The sequence below is a fragment of the Ambystoma mexicanum genome, chromosome 6p (genome assembly GCF_040938575.1).
Source record: "Ambystoma mexicanum isolate Mex_15411 chromosome 6p, UKY_AmexF1_1, whole genome shotgun sequence".
Lineage (NCBI taxonomy): Eukaryota > Metazoa > Chordata > Amphibia > Caudata > Ambystomatidae > Ambystoma > Ambystoma mexicanum.
The window spans coordinates 340,636,539-340,656,333 of record NC_090935.1 but is presented as its reverse complement, the minus strand read 5'-3'; the positions used below and the strand labels follow the sequence as shown (position 1 = coordinate 340,656,333).

The window sequence follows — 19,795 nt, the reverse complement described above, 5'->3', positions numbered from 1 at the left end:
ATTTGTATCCATGTTCTTTCGTATTTAGACAGAAATATAAGCCCCAGTAGGAAATGGACACCACGCTCACTTCCTCGGCCCTGGGCCAATGCACAGCGGAGGCTCTGAAGGCAAATAATAGTGCAGCATTGTCATTCAGTATGAAGACTTGCGAAAATCCCTTAAGGCGCCCATAAGGGGAGTTGTGGTTAACAGAAGTTAAATAGAGATCTCAGTCCAGTGACAGGCCTGGCTTTGCTTAAAGTGTCTTTGTCTTGGTTCACAAGCGTGTGCTTTTTTTATATGCAGAAAATGCTGAGACCACCTCACACTGTTCGGAGGTAATTGAGGAAGACAACCTCTTGTACCATTAACAGTCTGCACTTTAGAGTAACATTACTGTCATTAGGTTACTCCCCATTTATTTCACTCACCGACCATCACTCATCTCCTCACTCAAACACCAGGTCATTTATTGATCACTCCACTCACTGGAAATCACTTATCACACCACATGCTCATGAATCGGTTTACTAAATACCCCTTCCACACACAACACATGCTTCCTACTAGTCACCAAAAGCCATTCATCACTGCAATCACCATAAAACCGCTCACGAACAGTCACTCACCATAAACATACTGAACCATCCATGCACCACTCATTAACCAGCAATTACTCACTATATACTCACTCCCAAATACATCCAGGCTCCTGCAACATCTGACCACAACTCACTCTGCACTACACTCTTCATGCCTATACAGCAACACCTTACCACTCTAATTATTCATCCACCCTCATTAAACCACCCTCGAATGTTTACTGACCAAAAACGACATTACCCGGTCAACACTCAACCCGCATAACCCCAGGACAATCTAGTAAAGCCTTCGCCTAGTATGCCGGTGAATGAAAAACAGCATTACCCACAACAGTCAAAAGCCCAAAGGTGGAAGGCAGCAATTAACAAAACAGACCACACACCAAAGGAAGCAGATGTGGGCGACAGGGAAGTACGTGTGATGATAAAGCTCCTTAACACCTTCATTGTTTTCTCACCACAAAATTTCATGGGAGTGATTGCAAGCTCGCTCCATGGTCGTACAAAAACGGTCACTTGTAGCAGATACCTTTTATTTCTAGTTATCTTCTTCGTGTGGCCACTTGTTTAGAAAGTAACTAGAAATAAAATATATGCGCCATAAGCGACCATTGTTTTATTTTGGTGGCACCCCGTGCTCGCCATCAACAGGATGTGCTGGAGCCCTGGAAAGCAGCACCAACCTGTGGGATATGTCCACCAGAAGCAACCTCTGATAGCTTTTGTTAGCACCCCATGATGCCATCTAGACTTGCTGCATGAGTACGGCGAGCACGTGCGCCAACAAAAGAAAACAAACGTTGCTGATAGTGCATACATTTTATTTCCAGTTACCATAGACGAACTTCGAGCGTGGTTTTCAAGAGTTCATTATCGATCAACATGAATTCCGAGGCAGCAGCGGCCATGTTCATGATGGCTCAGCTCCAAAACAAGGCTGAGAAAAACAAGTATGACCTTCGGAAAAGAGAGATTGAGCAAGAGCGTGAGCCCAATATGGCTGTAATGACCAAAATCATTAAGGATATGACCTAAGGGATATATAAGCAAGCACTTGCTATAGCAAAGAACCGTGGGGTAATCCAGTCTGTGATAAATTGCTGCCTTGAGGAAACACACACAGACTGGCGAACCACCCACATCATACTGATACCACTCACTACACATCCAATCAGGTTCTGCTTACATCACAAACACCAACCAACACCCCACTAATCACTATATGATCATGTTGAAAGACATCTATTACATTAACTTATTTACTTTAAATACAAAATACATTAACATGTTTAACATAACTTCAAAGCTGTAGTAAATATTCTTTTAAGCACCAATAACTTTTTCTTAACATTAAAATATTTTTTTTGGAAGTAAAAATGCTGACAAATTCACCACACAATATAAATTCAGCTAAAGAGTGCAAAAAGAGATGTGGTTGGAGGGAAAATGTGTGTGAATGGTAAGAAAATCCTGTAGACTTCACTTAGCATTGGGTGTTAAATAGGTGAGTCACATAGCCAAACTAGATAAATCAACCCTCATATATCATATGCATTGAAAAGCATTACAAACCTACATTTAAAGCCCCTATTTCATCAAGCTCTTATCTTAATGAAAATAGTTTCAGCTTGAAAGGTAGCGCTTTCAACGCCACCTAGTAGCCAAAATTAACCAGGGACACATTGGGCCTCATTACGAGTTGGGCGCAAAGGGATACCGGGCACCGGTAAGGACACCGGAGCCGGTATTCCCTTTGCGCCCTATTCCGAGTTCGCTTAGCGGGTCCCTTCCTTAACGCGACGGGACCCGTTAAGGGACTTTAGAGCTAATAACGGTAACGCAATTTGCGGCACTGTTATTAGCGCCTTCCCCCTTCCCATTGAGCCCTATGGGGGCTCAAATGGGAATGGGGAATGGCTTTTTCAATGGGGACTTACCGGTCCCGCAAAGTTCAGAATAGACCGGTCAGTCCCCATTGAACCAGGGCGGACTCGGTACCAGTATTGGATGTAGTCATGACACTTAAAGCGCCATGATTACCTCCATACTCGGAATGAGGCCCATTGTCATGGAAACGTTTTGATTGAGCTTGGAAAGATGTTTGGTTAAATTCTCTGTATTTAAATATTACACGCAGGTCAAATTGACCTTGACGAGAAATGCATCACAATGTCATCCCAGGCTTGTTCAAGAATCGGCTGGGTCGCAGGAGATGGTATACTGCGAGGCTGCACCCCAGGAAACACCACCCGTTGCTCATTGGCATGCAGAAGAGTACCAAAGGTGCATTCCTAATGACTCTCCATGAACGCGTCTAAACCAGTGCACTACCACTGGACAGAGCTTTATATACAGGGGTCAGCAGAGACCAGAAACCCGGAAGTAATCTGAAGTTTACATGTCCATTTTTGTTAAACATACTAGAAATGTCTAGCCATACAAGGTTATGCAAATCTCATAACAAATCCCCAAATACAATGTTTGCAAAACGCGGAATAAATTAAATGTGTGTATGCAATACTTCCTTTGAAAATTCACCTTTCAACCTAATTGTGATTAATCCAGCGTTCTTCACAAAATCGTTTCAAGGTTTAGATATGATAAATTGTGATGCTGATGGGGCGAGTGATTACACATACAGTAATGAAAAAGCAGAGTTCATCAGGGAAGCCAGAATCTAACAGCTTAACACGGTAAAAGACAGGTTTAAATGTAAGATGCAGCATTCATTACAGCACCAAAACAGGCCCAGGCGGATCATCACGTTTGGCTTTTCTAAAGGCAGATACGTACCCTACCCTTTACATTTTAATTCTTTATAACATGCCTCATTGCTTTCATCACAGCAGTTTTAGAGTGCAAGGGGTCAAGGGAGTGTTCTGCGGGCCTTATACATGGAAACAGGTGAGATGGGAAAAAGGTGTCCAATAACTAATGACAGTAGGGTACAGCGTGCAGTACATTCCCGGAAAACGTAAAAGTGAATTCAGCTAAATGGCCTTTTAGTATTCAGCCATAAATAAGAAGGTAGGATAAAAGCAGAAGCATTCTTCTCGACTGTCAAAATCCAATGCTATAGGGTTTGCTCTCCCACCATATTGCCATGTCTTGAATTTGGACAAGAAACATGCAGGTTGCACAGAAGGTCTATTTTTTTAATAACATAGAAATAAGTAGATCAATATAAATATATACATATTGTTTATGAAATTCCAGTGTCAATGATGACTACAATGACGAATGATCATTACACTGCTCACATCACTGTTCTAGACAAAGTTTACATGAATGGGGACTTTTGTAAGCACACACATTTCCAGATGTACCTTTGATTTACCCTGAAAGCACATCTACCATGTATTGAAAAGTGTATAGGGCTCAGCATAAAGCTGTAATTTTATAGAAAACAAATGTACTCAGAAAATGCCTGCTTATCTACATCTCTCTGGTTCCCCGTTATTGAAAATAGATATCCCCACCCCTTACTTAATGGAAATGTCAGAATTTCAAATAGCATTCTAGAAACTCAATTGTAACACCGGCTACTTAACATCAATGGACAACTTACAGGTGGGAAGTGGGTAGCAGTTAATAACCTTTTCCCCTTATTCTTGAGTGGTTCAACACCAGTAACATAACTCTGCTTGGTTATGTAGCCAGGAAATTACTTAATTTGTATTATTATCCTAGGTATTTGTGTACAGTGAGATGTTATTTTGGCTCCCAATCTGTACTTGATCATGCACAGGGAAGGAGCTGGGATCTGCCTTTAGGCACACCATTCAGATCTGTTTTGTCAAATCTATAATTCCAGAAGCACACACACTTCTGAAATATTTACTAATTTCTCAGGATGTACAGTCAATTTATATAACCTGTCCCATTAGTACTTTCACAAATAAAAAGGCATGGGATTTAATCAATTCCCCTTCAGAGTATCTCCCGAGTATAGCCCAGGAGAAACACGCTCCTCTTGGAAGCAACATGACGCGGAACAACACATGTTTGATCCCCTGGTCCACGCTTAGAAACCTCTGGATATTAAGCATGTTATAAATAACAAATTATATGGATATATGTATGGATCAATCCCTTCAGAATTATTTCCCCTTAATATTATACTTACATAGGAATTCCATTTTGGCTATCTCAAAGGTAGGTGGGCATGCTCTTAAGGACTGGCTCCATTCTCCCCCCTCTAGAAACAGGTGGGCATCAGTCAGCAAGATGGGCTCTGTGTACTGTCTCTTCCACTGAAGAAAGGTTGTGGTATAAATAGCAGGTAGGACTCATGTACAGTGCTCTTCTGTTAATCCAAAATGGGTCCCAAGGTAAGCAATCTATTCCATTCCCCTTAATGTTATTGTGAATTCTCCTTTCTCTCCTCTTCAGTCTGTCAATCAGCCCATGAGAGTCAGTGAGTGAGCAAGTGAGCCCCCAGAATCTATGGGTTTGGACTTTTATAGATCAGAAATCACTCCCTTTAGATTTGTCTACTATTTCTCTAATCTAATCAATCAATTAATACGATTGGACAATGTTCCAAAAGTGACATCATACCAAAACATCCCCTTTGTACTCACTGATCATATTAATGAAGGGGACAGTCTAATGGAAGTAATTTCGAAAACCGGTTTCCCTCCCAGTTGATGTGATGTTGTCTTGTAGATGCCTATATTTAACATTTGTAACTATTTAAAACCTCAAATTCCTCACAAGTGTGCATGTTACTAATCAGTTCATCAAATTACTCTCAGTTGAGGATTCCAATCGAGAGATTCTCATCTCAGCATGACCTGTGACGCATGTGTTAGTTTTCCTTTCTATTTGCTGGTACTTTTACACAAATATTATTTTTCATCACAGATAATGGACTCTCTGTTAGAGATGCTAGGATATATGAAACAATGCTGCGTGCCACTTCTTCATGCAAATATCCACATTCTCCGAATTTGCATAATTAACCACATATCAAAAATATTGTTTTGTATTCATCTGATAGAGCTTTTCATCCTAAACAATTCAAACAAAGTAACATTCAATGACATTTCCTTCAAAATATATAACCAGAAATATGATTTCATATGTAAAATATACATAGTGCATTTATTTTTTTACATTCAATGGGATGAACTACAATATGAAATGGCAAAGCATGCCCTGCTTGACAATATAACATCTGGTGACATCCTCGGAGGATTTGATTTGATTATTTGAGAGGAGACCACTGCTATGAATCTATTTGTTGTGTTTTTAGGGTAGGTTCACTGACAAATAGGCTTGTTAATTAGCCACATTTGATTTTCTCTGGAATGCATGTTCTCAGTACAAAAGCAAAACATTTGGTCCTGTGGTGGTCCAAGCAAAGTCATACAACTTTATAGTTCAGCTTCAAAGACCCTGAATTCCATTTTCTTGGAATAGGTGATTGGAGAGGTCCGGACAATGCCATGTTGCCTTCCAGGCCTTGGTTGGTTTAATTCACAAATGCAGCCTTTAAAAGTGATTATATTCTCCACATTTCCCTACTGCAATTGTCACTTTAAATAGTGCAACATACCATTTTTTTCCCCATTCATAACATGTGCAAGCTACAATTCACATTTTTGTCTTTAAATTCAGCGCTTTCAGGCCACCAGGGGGCGCAGGCAAGATGGCTGCCTGAGTCCTCAGCTCATCACCAAGCCCCGGGAAACCAGAGGAGAGAGGGATCTAACACTGCCAGAAATCGAGTAACGAGTGGCGGAACGTGGGGGCTATCCCCTGGAACAATGTGGAGACCCTGAGGTGCCCCATACCCCTAGACCGGCTCATAACGCCCTGGGAACTCCCCCTCCCCCAAAAGCTGTGTGGCTCATGGTGAGAAGAGAGAGCTACAGTCTCCGCCACATGCTGCAAAGGGGAAAGGCAGAGGAGGAGCAGGGAACTTGGCACCTCGAAGACAGGACTCCGCAGTGAGGTCAAGGAGCCGAGCGGAGCTGCCCGCACCCAATGTCACTATGGAGGGAAGGCCGCCCGGGCTCCATGAACTAGAAGAAGTTTAGGGACATGGACGGGCCTAAGGAGACAACCCCCGTGGACAGAGAGACACGAACCGGGCAGACGCAGGAGCCCGCCCCTGCCACCAAGTTTCAGTAGAGCGGTGCATGCTCAGAGAACTTCATAAATAAGGAGTCACCCGTCCCACAGGGCGCCATATCAAACAAAAAACCCTCCGGGAAGCCCCTGGTGGACAAATTGACGCCGCAACGCAGTGGGGTGGCACGCCTCCCCAGCGGTTTCAGGGGAATGAACCACAGGATTCACCAGAGCAACGACAGCCCACTGAGGAGCAAGTGCTTAACGTCCAGCACACAGAGGGAGGCGAACTGGAGCAAGGGCATCTGGGGGCTTGTGAGGGGCCTCCGAACAACTGGGTGGTGCCCAGTGACAGGTGAGGATCCATCCCTGACCCGGGCCGACGAGGGAGCGCGCCTGGATCTCTTGTGATTGATGGGAAACAGGCAAGAAAAGTGAGGCGCAAGAGGAGAGGAAGCCGTGGGAAGGACTTCCCCACTCTCTGAGGCAGCATTTAAGGTTTGTGCACCCTGCGCACACCTGCAGGGTAGAGATTGGTCGGCTAGGGGTCAACCAGTGCCGGGGGGACTGGACACACACCAGAGACAACGGAGAGGCCCCACCTGAGGAGAAAGACAACTGGAGAGCCGCCAAGGTCACACCTTGGCCTGCGTCCTTAATCCCTGGCAACTGAGCCCACATCCCCAGCAAGGCTCCCCAGCCTGGGCCGTGGCGGTAGCGCGCACTCGCCACTGCTGGCTGGGAGGACACACATAGAGCCACACTGCAGGTGAGAGGGTCAGGGGGATGGACCCCCCAGCAGGCCAACACCTGACAAACTAACCCTTCTGAGCTGGTCCCAAAAGGGAGTGCCATTTGGACAAGGGGCAGTTCTGTCCCAGGGGGCATTGTGGAAGGCGCCCTCTCCCACCCTGAATTGGGCCCTTATACCCCTGCTCGGGGGTCTCCTCATCCCCAGGCTGTCCAACTCTCCCACCTGTCCCCACATCAGACCCAGAAAGGAACTGTGACCCCCGCTTTGGGACCCAAAGACGGACACCCCAGGGGTGCCCACCTGTCCCCCATGGACCCAACTTGTTCATTGAGCTAGCTCCCACAGACACAGAGCCCTACCCGCTGACATCATTGGAGCACCACTGAGGAGACTACCGCGAACTTGAAGGCAGCCCTCTTATCACTGCATACTGAACACAGGGTAGCCACCACATCTGACCTTGGCATGGCCCCCATGAGTTGGATGGAAGCACTCTCCAAATACCAATTCCCTGCCGGTGAGGGCGAGATGGCCTCCGGGGGACTTTCCACCCAAGCCCCCAATCTGGGTGCTATCCAAAACAATATCCAGATGATCCTAGTTGAAATCTGTGCGATAAGAATGGATATAGGAGCCAAGTTGCCAGACCTCACAACGAAAATAACTACCCTAGAGCACTGCATGGAGGGAGTCAAAAACAACCTACTCTCCACAGCGCTCCTGGAAACTCAAATGGAAACAAGGTTCATGGAGGTGCAACGTCACGAGGAGGAACTACGTCTCAAGGTAGACGACATGGAAAACAGGGAGAAGAGAAATAACATACGCATCTTTGGCCTGGTGGAATCTGACGGTGAAAGCCCTCTTGGCTTAGAAGGCAAGGTGTACAACATCATACGGATTGTTTTGGGGGCAGATGCTGGTGAGGAGATCAAATTGGACAGAGTTCACCGCGCTGGGGCGGGGCAGTGGCCCTCGCTCAGTGTTGGCTCGACTACACTACTATAAGGACAAGGCTAAGATCCTGGAAAAAGCCAAGAGTCTTGGGAACATACAATATGGGGATTCCAAGGTAGCCATCTTTCAGGACCTCTCGGCTCTCACCCTGCTGATGAGGAAAAAGTGTGGCAATCTCACCAGATGGCTCCAGGAAAAGGGGGTCTGGTATCGCTGGGGTCATCCCTTCTACCTGGCGTTTGAATGGAAGGGGGAAAAGCACCATCTGGTGTCCGAGGAAGACATTCAGAGGGTCACAGAGGAACTGGTGAGTGATCGGGCCAGCTCTTCAGGCGGCCGTGAAGGAGATGCTCGGGACCCCGTGCGCGGCCCTAGTGGCCCGGACAACTTCAGAGGTAAAGCAAAGGTGAAAGGGGCCCGCAAGTTTAAAAAAACCAGACACCCCTCATCGGTCTCCGAGGGACACCTTAAGTGACTTTGATATTATTTTCTAAGATTTGACAATGCTCTGCTTTGTTTGGTGGCTCCATGCAAAGGCATCGAAGCTGCTGTGGGTCGAGACCCCTAGGCACTGTGACCAAATGCCATGTTGGCGTCATGTTCTGCCCCTAAGGTTAAGGGGCCGGTTGTCGATTCTCCACGGTTATTAAGGTGTTGATGGGCTTATGCCGGGGTGCAAGTTTAATAATATGGCCGGAGGCAGTGGGGTAGAATTGAGGGATCTAGACTAGGACACCCATGTCAATGGTAGAGTGGGAATAGTCCCAACACGAAGACTGAGATGAGAACCCCGTTCACAGAATTACCCGGGGCTTGGGTAGAGTCGCTGATGGTTTGCTGACTAACCACAACGAGTGTTGGGGACGTGGACGAACGCCTTGAAAAGGGGAAAGGGAGGGAGGGAACAAGGGATGGGGAGGGGGTGGTAAAGGGTAAGAGGGTGGGGGAAGGAGAGAACATTGTTGGGGTTGAGGGGAATGGGAACAGCCAGATCTAGACATGGCCTTCTGCTTCACAATGGGCTCTGCATCAGAGTCACACAGAGGCGCACAAAGAGAATGAGATTAAGGACGACAATGGTTGAAGGAAGGATAGGCACACTGAATGTTAAAGGCTTAAACTCTTAGAAGAAGAGATCTTTGACTAGCAATATACAAACAGAGGAAGGAATCGATGATAAAGGGGAAGGAAATATGGAAACAATTTCTGGGCCTCTCTCAGAAGTGCTAAGAACAAGGGGGTTCTCTTGAGCAGGGCACTCCACCTTACAGAGGTGGAAATCAAGAGGGGTTTTGGGGGGCAATTCTTGGGGGTTAAAGGCACCTGCGAGGGTGAACGGATTACATTGGCCACCCTATATGCACCCAACTCAGGATAGATATGGTTCCTGATCCAGATCTTCAGGGTAATGGATGAATGGGCAGAGGGAGCCATGATACTTGGTGGTGATTTCAACCTCATAATGGACCTCCATCTGGATTGGTTGTCAGCGAAGGGTGCAGGGACAAAGGGAAGCACCAAGGACAATTTAGCTCTGCAGACTCTCCTAAGGGAACATTACTGGGTGGATGTCTGGCATAGAGCATGGTCACGTCCGGGAGGAAACATCTTCTTCTCACCCCCACACTACACATTCACAAGAATTGACTTGATACTGATCTCTGAGGAAGTGGGGGGGTGGCCGAACTCCCAAGGATGGAAGCAATAATGTGGTCTGACCACGAGCTACTGATGGCAAACTGGTCGCTGCCTGTCTCCCCGATATCCTCTCGATGACGCTGTAATGATATGCTCTTAAGGGATTCAGTCTTCAGGGATTTTCTAAGGAAGGAAATGATAGCCTTTTTTTAAACGGATTACAACGGGGAAACTGACATGGTGATGGTGTGGGAGGCCGTGAAACCCACTTTCCGGGGTCTCCTGATAGCTGAGGGTTCCAGGCGTAAGCGGGAGAGGGGTCTTATTGAAAACAAGATCCAAGCAGAACTGAGGGCTCTGAGAGCTAGACTTAGCTTCAATGGGGAGGATCGGGAAGCCCTCCTGCTGGAAATGCAAGGAAAAAGGCAGGCATTACACACAGTCCTCATAGGGGAAGTGATTAAGAAGATGAGGTACACGAGACAAAGATACTATGAACGGGGGATAGAGTGGGGACTCTCTTGGCACACAGGGCAAGGGGATGTAGAACGGAAAGGAGAGTGGGTCTCCTTAGAGACAAAGGGGGCAATGTGTGTAAGAAAAGGGAGGAAATTGTGGAATGCTTCACCGACTTCTACTGGGAACTTTATACCAAACAAGGGGGTGAGTCGTTGGAGGAGATTCGGGCCTACTTGGCTGAACACCATCTACCCCGACTGACCGAGCCTGAGCACGAGGCCCTTGAGGGGAAATATCAGAAGAATAGGTGGAGTGTGCCATTAAGAGGTTAAAAGTGGGAAAAGCACCGGAGGGAGATGGCTACACGGCGGACTTCTATGAACAGTATCAATCCATTTTGATGAAGCCACTGGCCAAATTGTTTAACCAAATTAGAAACCAAGACTCAATCCCACCGAAGTTCCTACAGGCCCTAATATAATACTGTAATACTTAAACCGGGCAAGGACCAGGCAGACTGCGGTTCATATAGACCTATCTCCCTTCTGAATCTAAATGGTAAGATCTTCACCCGAATTCTGGTGACTCGACTAGAGAGATGCCTCCCCTGCCTAATCCACCCAGATCAGGTGGGATTCGTCCTGAACAGACAAGGCTCGGATAATATGCGAAAGACCCTCCATGTGCTTAACTCAAGGGTGGTCCGTGAAGAGGAGAACCTTCTGCTGGCTCTTGATGCCGAGAAGGCCTTCGACGGGGTCAGCATGGTTTTTACGGGGGAGGTTTTCTCTTCTCTGGGGATGGGACTGAGGTGGCTAGGCTGGATGTGGCTTTATATTCCACTCCCTCAGCTATGGTGGTTGTAAACCGGACTGAATCAAACACATTCCCCTTGGGGAGGGGCACAAGTCAGGGATGTCCTCTATCCCCCCTAACATATGTGTTGGCTATGGAGCCCTGGGTGATTTCTGTCCGTAAAGACAAGGCAATCAATGGGCTACGGATAGGAGACTCGCATTGCAAGATCGGCCTCTTTACCGATGACGCACTGCTCTATATCACAAGACCATCTCAAACGGTCCCCCGGCTCCCCTAAGGCCTGGCACGCTATGGAGAACGCTCCGGGTTTAAGGTGAATTTTGGGAAGAAGTGGCGTTCATAGGGGGAAAGCTATCAGACACAGAGGTAGACTACGTGGGAGGACTCCCCTTCCAACTTCAGAGGGACGGATTCCGGTACCTGGGTGTTCATGTGACCCACAACCCTGAAGACCTTTTCCCTGGTAACTTTCCCCCACTCAGAAATCAAGAGGGACATAGAAAGATGGGCGAGATCAGGACTCTCCTGGAGGGCGCATCTTAACCTGGTGAAAATGGTGATTTTCCCCAAGTTTCTATTCTTGTTCCAAATGCTCCCGGTGCAGAAATCTGGGCTGGGGTACCCGGACTTGGAGACATATTAAAAGGCCTCCCAGTTGAGGTTGCTGATAGATCATTTCACCCCAGGGACGGAAAGGAAGTGGGTAGCGATGGACAATAAGCTTCTCGCCCCTGTCACGTTAGACGAGTGGCTATGGGTTCCCAGAGTGCGCATCCCTAGAGGGGGCCCTGCACCACCCAGTGCTGGGGGTCTTGTGGTCGGTGTGGAGGGAAGGGGGCTACTATAGATGGCTTAAAACCTGGCCTTCTCCATTGAGTTGCATTTGGGCCCCCCGTTCATAGACAAGGTAGCCGAGCCAGCGGCGTTTCAACAATGGTACGAAGCCGGTCTTAGCAAGGCTGGTCAACTCTGGATTGGTGGATCCTTTATAACCCTGAAAGATCTAGAGGAGCCTCTGGGATTGGGCTCCCGGACGCTGTTCCGGTATCTCCAGCTCAAGGGAGTTCTCACTGAACCCTCTTGGGGGGACACTCTCAGGAGGGACCTGACAGAATTTGAGAGACTGCTCATCTCTACCCGGGGCTCCAGGGGGGGTGATATCCCGTCTCTACAAGCTTCCCCTACTCTCGGCTCCAAGGGATCCCCCGCCAGCACGGATACAATGGGAAAAAGACCAAGGGGAGATAATTGACGATGAAAGGTGGTCCAAAATGTGCAGACGAGCCAACCGTTAAACGGCCTCGCTCCAATTCCAACATCAGGCTCTGATGGTACTGCACAGGTGGCATTATCCCCCGCAGAGGATTGCTAGGATGAGGGTGGGATATGACCCGCACTGTTGGAAATGTAGGATGGAAAAAGGCGACTATATACATATGTGGTGGAGGTGTCCGGTGGTTGAGACATATTGGGGAGAGGTCTTTTCCTGGATTAAAAGGGTCGATGGAGTAGAGAGGACCCTGTGCCCTTGGCTCCTCCTCTTCGGAATTGATGTGGGGAATGACCACGAGGAAACCCAAGGAAATATGTTGCAGGTCATGTTGGTGGCGGCTAGCTGTTGTCTGGCCCAGAAGTGGAAAAGTCCACGTATGCCAGGAGAAAAAGAATGGGTCACTAAAGTTCGGGCCATTTATGAAATGGAGTTCCTGACACACCTTATAGACGAGTCCAAATCGAACATTGACGAATTGTGGCTCCCCTTCTTCGAAAAGTATGGACGCCTGGCCTAAAGTGACAGCATTGCCCTTGGGGACTTCCCCAAACATGAAAGGCCACCAGGAATGGTACTGGGCACAAAAAATGTTCAAAGTTGGGCCCAAAACTCCAGTGTGCAAGGAATTGAGCAATTGCACCATGAAACATTCTCCACAAGCTCGTAAGGCGAACTAGATACTTATGCACGGTCTATGGCAGTGGGTGGGCGGGGGCTATTGTTATAATTGTGTTAAGGAGATCTATGTCAATATATGATGCATGATGTCATAACCTAAAATGCTAATAAAATATGATTTCTTTTAATAATCAGTGCTTTTCTCTGCATCCTCCTCTTTGGGGTAGACTTAACTGCAGGAGGTGGGGAGTACAACAAAGAGGAGATTGGCAGGAGATATGAGGAACGAGGTGGGGAAAACATTCAATATGATGATGGAAGGAACTCTGTAGAAGGAGGGGGATAGACTATCACAAAGGAGGTTAAAAACATTTGCAAGGGACAAGACAGAGAAAACATCACGAAAGAAGCTGTAGGACATATCAGGAGAAAGGTGGACATGATCACTAAAGGGGTGGCTGTAGGGAGAAGGGTTAAAGACAGAAAAAAGTGGGAAATTGGGTGTGAGATCTTCGAAGGAGTTGGGAGGAGACTTAGAAAGAATGGGGTAGATAGCTCTACTAAGAAAAAAGAGAAGGGACATCAAGGGGGAGGCTGGGAGAAGCATCACAGGAGAATGTGGATGAAGCATTAAGGAGGCAAATGGAAATACAATTTGGAAATCGAGTGGAGTTAGAGAATCAGAGTGAGGGACAAAGAACAATGAATGTCAAAATCCAAAGCAGGTTAGCATAAAGCCTGTAAGAGGTGGATCTAGGAGGATCAAAGGTACAAGCCCATGGCATGGTGGTAAGGAAGTACATGAGGAGCAATAAACGTGTGGATAGAAACAGAAGGGATGTGTAGGAGAGGTGCCCTCAGGGACAAATCCATTGTGAGTCACTGACGACTTGGCAATTCCCCTAAATGGTCAGGCATGGCATGGTTACCCTTCTGGTGACAGTCCCCTGCCACAGAACTGAGAACTGCAGGAGGGGCAGGCAGGCATTACCAATGTGTTTTCCTACAGAAAGGCCTGTAAATCCTTTGATTTCTTGTTCTAATTTCACCCAATAATCCAGCTGTAAAATCCACAATTTTTATCCATATTTCAAGAAAATATCTTGAAAGAAGAATCACCCTGAACGAGCTTATGTACAGAACCATACTAAAGACAATCCTGTTTTCCACTTGTGTGTTACTGTGCTTAACAAACTGCAAGAGGTTGTGGTTGCTTGGGGAGTGCATCTCTTAATAATCATGAAGCTGCTATTCATCCGTATCTCCATCACACAACCTATTGCTGGTGCAAAATATTAAAGTAACAAGTTGTTGGTACAGAAGCAAAAGCGCTTACCTGATCTCCACTTTCTCCCCTCATGTCCAGTGTTACGCAGACGACACACAGCTCTCTTTCAAGCTGCCTTCCCCTACCTCCTCCTCCCTCATACCTGACTGCCTGGCTGCTATTCAGGCATGGTGCTCTGCCAATTATCTCTGCCTTAATGCCAGTAAGACAGAGATCCTTTGCATTGGGGCACCTGCTCCTTGTTAGCCCCCCACTCTGTGGCCAGATTCCCTGGGTTGTCTCCCCTCACCCACTTGTAAGGCACAAAACCTTGGGATCATCTTTGAATCCTCTCTCACTTTCTCTCCAAACATCATGGACCTTGTCAAAAAGTCACATTCTCTTTCCTCAACTTTCCCCAGGTTCTCTAAAGGCTAGATTACTGCAACAGGCTCTTCCTCAACCTGCGTCTTTCCTTCCTTCTCCCCTTTCAACTAATCCAGAATAGAACTGCAAAACTTATCCTTGGCCTCATACCCAGGGACCACATCTCTATTGCCCTAAAATCTCTCCATTGGCTCCCGATGACAGCAAGGAGCAAGTTCAAGACCCTTTTCATCATCCAAAAGGCTGTCTGGGGCTGGGACCTAGTTACATCCAGCTTTCCCTAACTAAATACCTCCCGACAACAGTCCTTCGGTCCACTGGCTCCAACTCTCTGAAGATCAAACGTGTCTCCAAGCAGAGAGTGGGAGGTTATCCCTTTCGTTTTCTGGCCCAACTTGGTCCTCCCTGTCTACCACACTCTTCCTCCCTCCCCCTTCTTCCCCTGACACTTGCCGCATTGGCCCGCCCAGCACTTGCCCGTCTCCACCCTTAGGAGTACTTCACTCCTGCACTTCTCCCTCCACCCTCTCTGCCTCCCCCTTACCACCTTGTCATGCACTTGCTTTTTTGTGTTCTTTTTTTATTCTCATTGCCCCCAACCCCCATCTTTTCTTGTGGCAGCTGGAAACACCAGTGTATAGGCGCCATACAAATGTCCAATACATAAATAAAATAAAATAACATATAAATTGTAGCAATTTGTTAGTGATTTTAATGTTCATAAACAATATAATATTATTACTCCTCTCAAAAAATCCATAAATACATTTGTCCAAAATATTTCAAATTAAATCAATCATCTGATTATTATGTGTGGTATCTGAGTGGGGTATTTGAGTGAGCAACTCCCGAGCGACCAGGATATTCCTATGCCCTTTTTACTTAAGGGATGGGGTTTTGATTTAAATCTCAGGGCTTTAAATGTCTATTTGCCCACCAAACTTAGTACTGCAAAGGATAACATTTTATTTGATTCACTTGAGAATTCTTTGTTATTAGACCCTAGAGAGCATGTTTTTATTGTTGGTGAATTTTTAGGTCGAAGTTAGGGCCTTCCGCTAATTTAGATGAAGAGATTAGAACTTTGGAGTAAATGTGTGAGATACCCAGTAGCATGCCATTTTCCCCCATAGCTGATGCACAGGGAATTGTGTTAAGAAGTATTTTTAGAGAACACGCTCTTTTTGAAGTAAATGAGAGGAAGGTAGATGACCGCCCCACGGGCCTCACATTTATGCGGAGCACTTATGTCTCAAAGATTGACTACTGTATCGTGGATTGCCATATATTCCCTAAAATTGTGTACTGGCCTTATACTTCAATGGGACTTCCCCAATCACTCTGCCCTCTTTATTTCTAGGCATTCAGGAGCTATATTTCACCCCACCATTAGGAAGGTGATGTGATCACCAGAACGTAAGTGGCATGTAGTGCCAACCACGTCAGGGCCTCAAGAGTAGTACAAAACTGCAAATAGTGGCCCATGTGCTTAGTTAACAGATTTTAAGCATCAAGAGGCCACTCCACAGTGATAGTTGTGCTGTATAAGTCAAAATAACATAACTTAAATACATTGAGACAGTTCAGGCTTGGTTGCTACTACCACTTGTTCCTGCTATTTAGGAGATACATTTACACACCAGCACTTTAAATCAAACATCTGCAGCAGTTACTGTTCAGTGCCTTTGTGCGATGGGTGTTGAGGGTTTAGGCTGTGTTTTTGGTGATATGGGTTGCGTTCAGTTTTGATGAGTTGCTTGATGCTGAGTTCATTTCATCCGTAAGTAAGCTACTGTCCTCAGGAGATGTAGCGGATAGTTCATAAGGAGGCTTCTGAAAGATCATGTTGTCATGTGCTACAATGGGCTTGCCCTGGTCGGTTTTGGTGTAAAGGCGATAGAAAATATGATTGTGCGGTGATCAGCCCATTTTCTAACAGGGTGATGTGCGAGAGCAGGGAAGCGATAATAATATGTTCTAGGGTAGTGTCGCTAGAGTAAGTGGCTCAAATCACATGGCAGGTGAGTTCTAATAAGGAAGGTCGCTTAAGTGCCAGGCTATTATACAAGTCTATGCAAAAAGGACGAGAATGAGGTCTGCCAGACATGAGCTGGTTATGTTTTAGATTGAGTGTTTGGCTGTGAAGTCGGTCTGTTCATCTGTGAAGCGGCACAGCTTCATGGGATGTCGAGGTCTGCCAGGCTTGTGCTGCTGATGTCTTAGAATGAGGGTGTGTGTGTGAAGTTGGTCTATACATCTGTGAAGCGGCACAGCTTCACATGGGATGTCGAGGTCTGCCAGGCTTGTGCTGCTGATGTCTTAGAATGAGGGTGTGCCTGTGAAGTCAGTCTGTTCATCTCTGGAGTGACACAGCTTCACATGGGATGTCGAGGTCTGCCAGGCTTGTGCTGCTGATGTCTTAGAATGAGGGTGTGCGTGTGAAGTCGGTCTATACATCTGTGAAGCGGCACAGCTTCACATGGGATGTCGAGGTCTGCCAGGCTTGTGCTGCTGATGTCTTAGAATGAGGGTGTGCCTGTGAAGTCGGTCTGTTCATGTCTGGAGTGACACAGCTTCATGGGATGTCGAGGTCTGCCAGGCTTGTGCTGCTGATGTCTTAGAATGAGGGTGTGCCTGTGAAGTCGGTCTGTTCATCTCTGGAGTGACACAGCTTCATGGGATGTCGAGGTCTGCCAGGCTTGTGCTGCTGATGTCTTAGAATGAGGGTGTGCCTGTGAAGTCAGTCTGTTCATCTGTGAAGCGGCACAGCTTCACATGGGATGTCGAGGTCTGCGAGGCTTGTGCTGCTGATGTCTTAGAATGAGGGTGTGCCTGTGAAGTCGGTCTGTTCATCTCTGGAGTGACACAGCTTCATGGGATGTCGAGGTCTGCCAGGCTTGTGCTGCTGATGTCTTAGAATGAGGGTGTGCCTGTGAAGTCGGTCTGTTCATGTCTGGAGTGACACAGCTTCATGGGATGTCGAGGTCTGCCAGGCTTGTGCTGCTGATGTCTTAGAATGAGGGTGTGCCTGTGAAGTCGGTCTGTTCATGTCTGGAGTGACACAGCTTCATGGGATGTCGATGTCTGCCAGGCTTGTGCTGCTGATGTCTTAGAATGAGGGTGTGCCTGTGAAGTCGGTCTGTTCATCTCTGGAGTGACACAGCTTCATGGGATGTCGAGGTCTGCCAGGCTTGTGCTGCTGATGTCTTAGAATGAGGGTGTGTGTGTGAAGTCGGTCTATACATCTGTGAAGCGGCACAGCTTCACATGGGATGTCGAGGTCTGCCAGGCTTGTGCTGCTGATGTCTTAGAATGAGGGTGTGCCTGTGAAGTCGTCTGTTCATCTCTGCAGTGACACAGCTTCATGGGATGTCGAGGTCTGCCAGGCTTGGGCCGCTGATGTCTTAGAATGAGGGTGTGCCTGTGAAGTCGGTCTGTTCATCTCTGGAGTGACACAGCTTCATGGGATGTCGAGGTCTGCCAGGCTTGTGCCGCTGATGTCTTAGAATGAGGGTGTGCCTGTGAAGTCGGTCTGTTCATCTCTGGAGTGACACAGCTTCATGGGATGTCGAGGTCTGCCAGGCTTGTGCCGCTGATGTCTTAGAATGAGGGTGTGCCTGTGAAGTCGGTCTGTTCATCTCTGGAGTGACACAGCTTCATGGGATGTCGAGGTCTGCCAGGCTTGTGCTGCTGATGTCTTAGAATGAGGGTGTGGCTGTGAAGTTGGCCTGTGAAGATCTGGTTAGCGGCTTGTTGCTGGAAAACATAACGTAAGTTGAGTGTTTTGCTGTCAAAGAGTGTGAGAGAGATTGTAAAAATATGGGTTTGTTTGAAGGGTGTGAATTACTGGTGCAGTGTACCTTATCCACCTGGGATCAGCTCACCGTGGGTGTTAGCCAAGCATCCTTTATGAAGTATGCATCCTCTTGATAGCCTGTCTCTGCCATAGGTTTGGAGGCTGAGTGTGCATTAGTGAGAACGAAGGAACGTGCTTGCGTCGCAGCATTGTAGATTGGGGTGTGCATGATGTGGAGGGAGAAGTGGGTGGGGTTTGCAGGATCGCAGGTCTGACCATTGTGTTCAAGTGTGTGTCTGTGCAGACGGGTAAAGATTGGCAGCGGTGAAGGTTTGGGTGGTTGACATGGGTAATGGAAGTATCCTTTCTAGCTCCCGGGTTCTCCCAGAGCTTACTGGTCGCAAAAAAAGAGCAGACTCATGAGTCGCCCATATTATATTTATTCCTTTGATCAGGAGCCCAAACTGAAAGCCACGGTTATGAGATTTGCAAAGCGATGGTCAGTGTTACATCTTATGCCAGGGATATGGCTTCCCTGGGTGGGGTAAGGCATGCATTCCTAAGAAGCCGGAGGCACACTCACCGGATGCGGCTCCAGATTGTTGGGAACGTCTTTGATGGCATTAGGCATCTACAGACAAACCTGCAGCTGAACAATTCCTTTCCTTAATACTTAATGTTCCAAAATACTACTACTGTATGCAATCTTTTGAGTTTATATATAACTATGTATGTAGCACATGCGTGCAAAGCAACAGGGTTCTGATGGAGAAAGTGAACTCAAACATTGCCACACGCGAGTGAGTGAAAACTTTAGGGAGCAGTATTTCTTTGTGACCATTTAATGTTGCTTTCTTTTCTACTTCTGTTCACTAACCTCGTGTTGAACACTCACATCATTCCCCAGGTGGCATTCATGGCTTCCATGGCAACACACTTTACAAACGTCAACAGCGGCATCATCTTCAGCAGCGTGGAGACTAACGTCGGAAACTTCTTTGATGTGCTGACTGGCAGATTCTCTGCCCCAGTGACAGGTAATTATTTTATGTAATGTTCTTTAATCAAATCGGTTCGTGGTTTCATGAAAAGAAATGACATCTTTTAGAGGACAGTGTATATTCAGAGAATGTTTTGTGACACGATATGCATTCATATCTTACAG

General features: G+C 46.9%; 1 protein-coding gene across 2 annotated transcripts in view; it reads left to right on the top strand.

Moving 5' to 3' along the window:
- C1QTNF3 (C1q and TNF related 3) overlaps window positions 1-19,795 on the top strand; it is an 868,328-nt gene that overhangs the window by 609,910 nt on the left and 238,623 nt on the right. For both annotated transcript variants that reach the window (XM_069627099.1, XM_069627098.1), the window contains exon 4: window positions 19,538-19,667. In XM_069627099.1, the coding sequence (XP_069483200.1) occupies window positions 19,538-19,667 (130 nt within the window). The remainder of the gene's footprint in view (window positions 1-19,537; window positions 19,668-19,795) is intronic.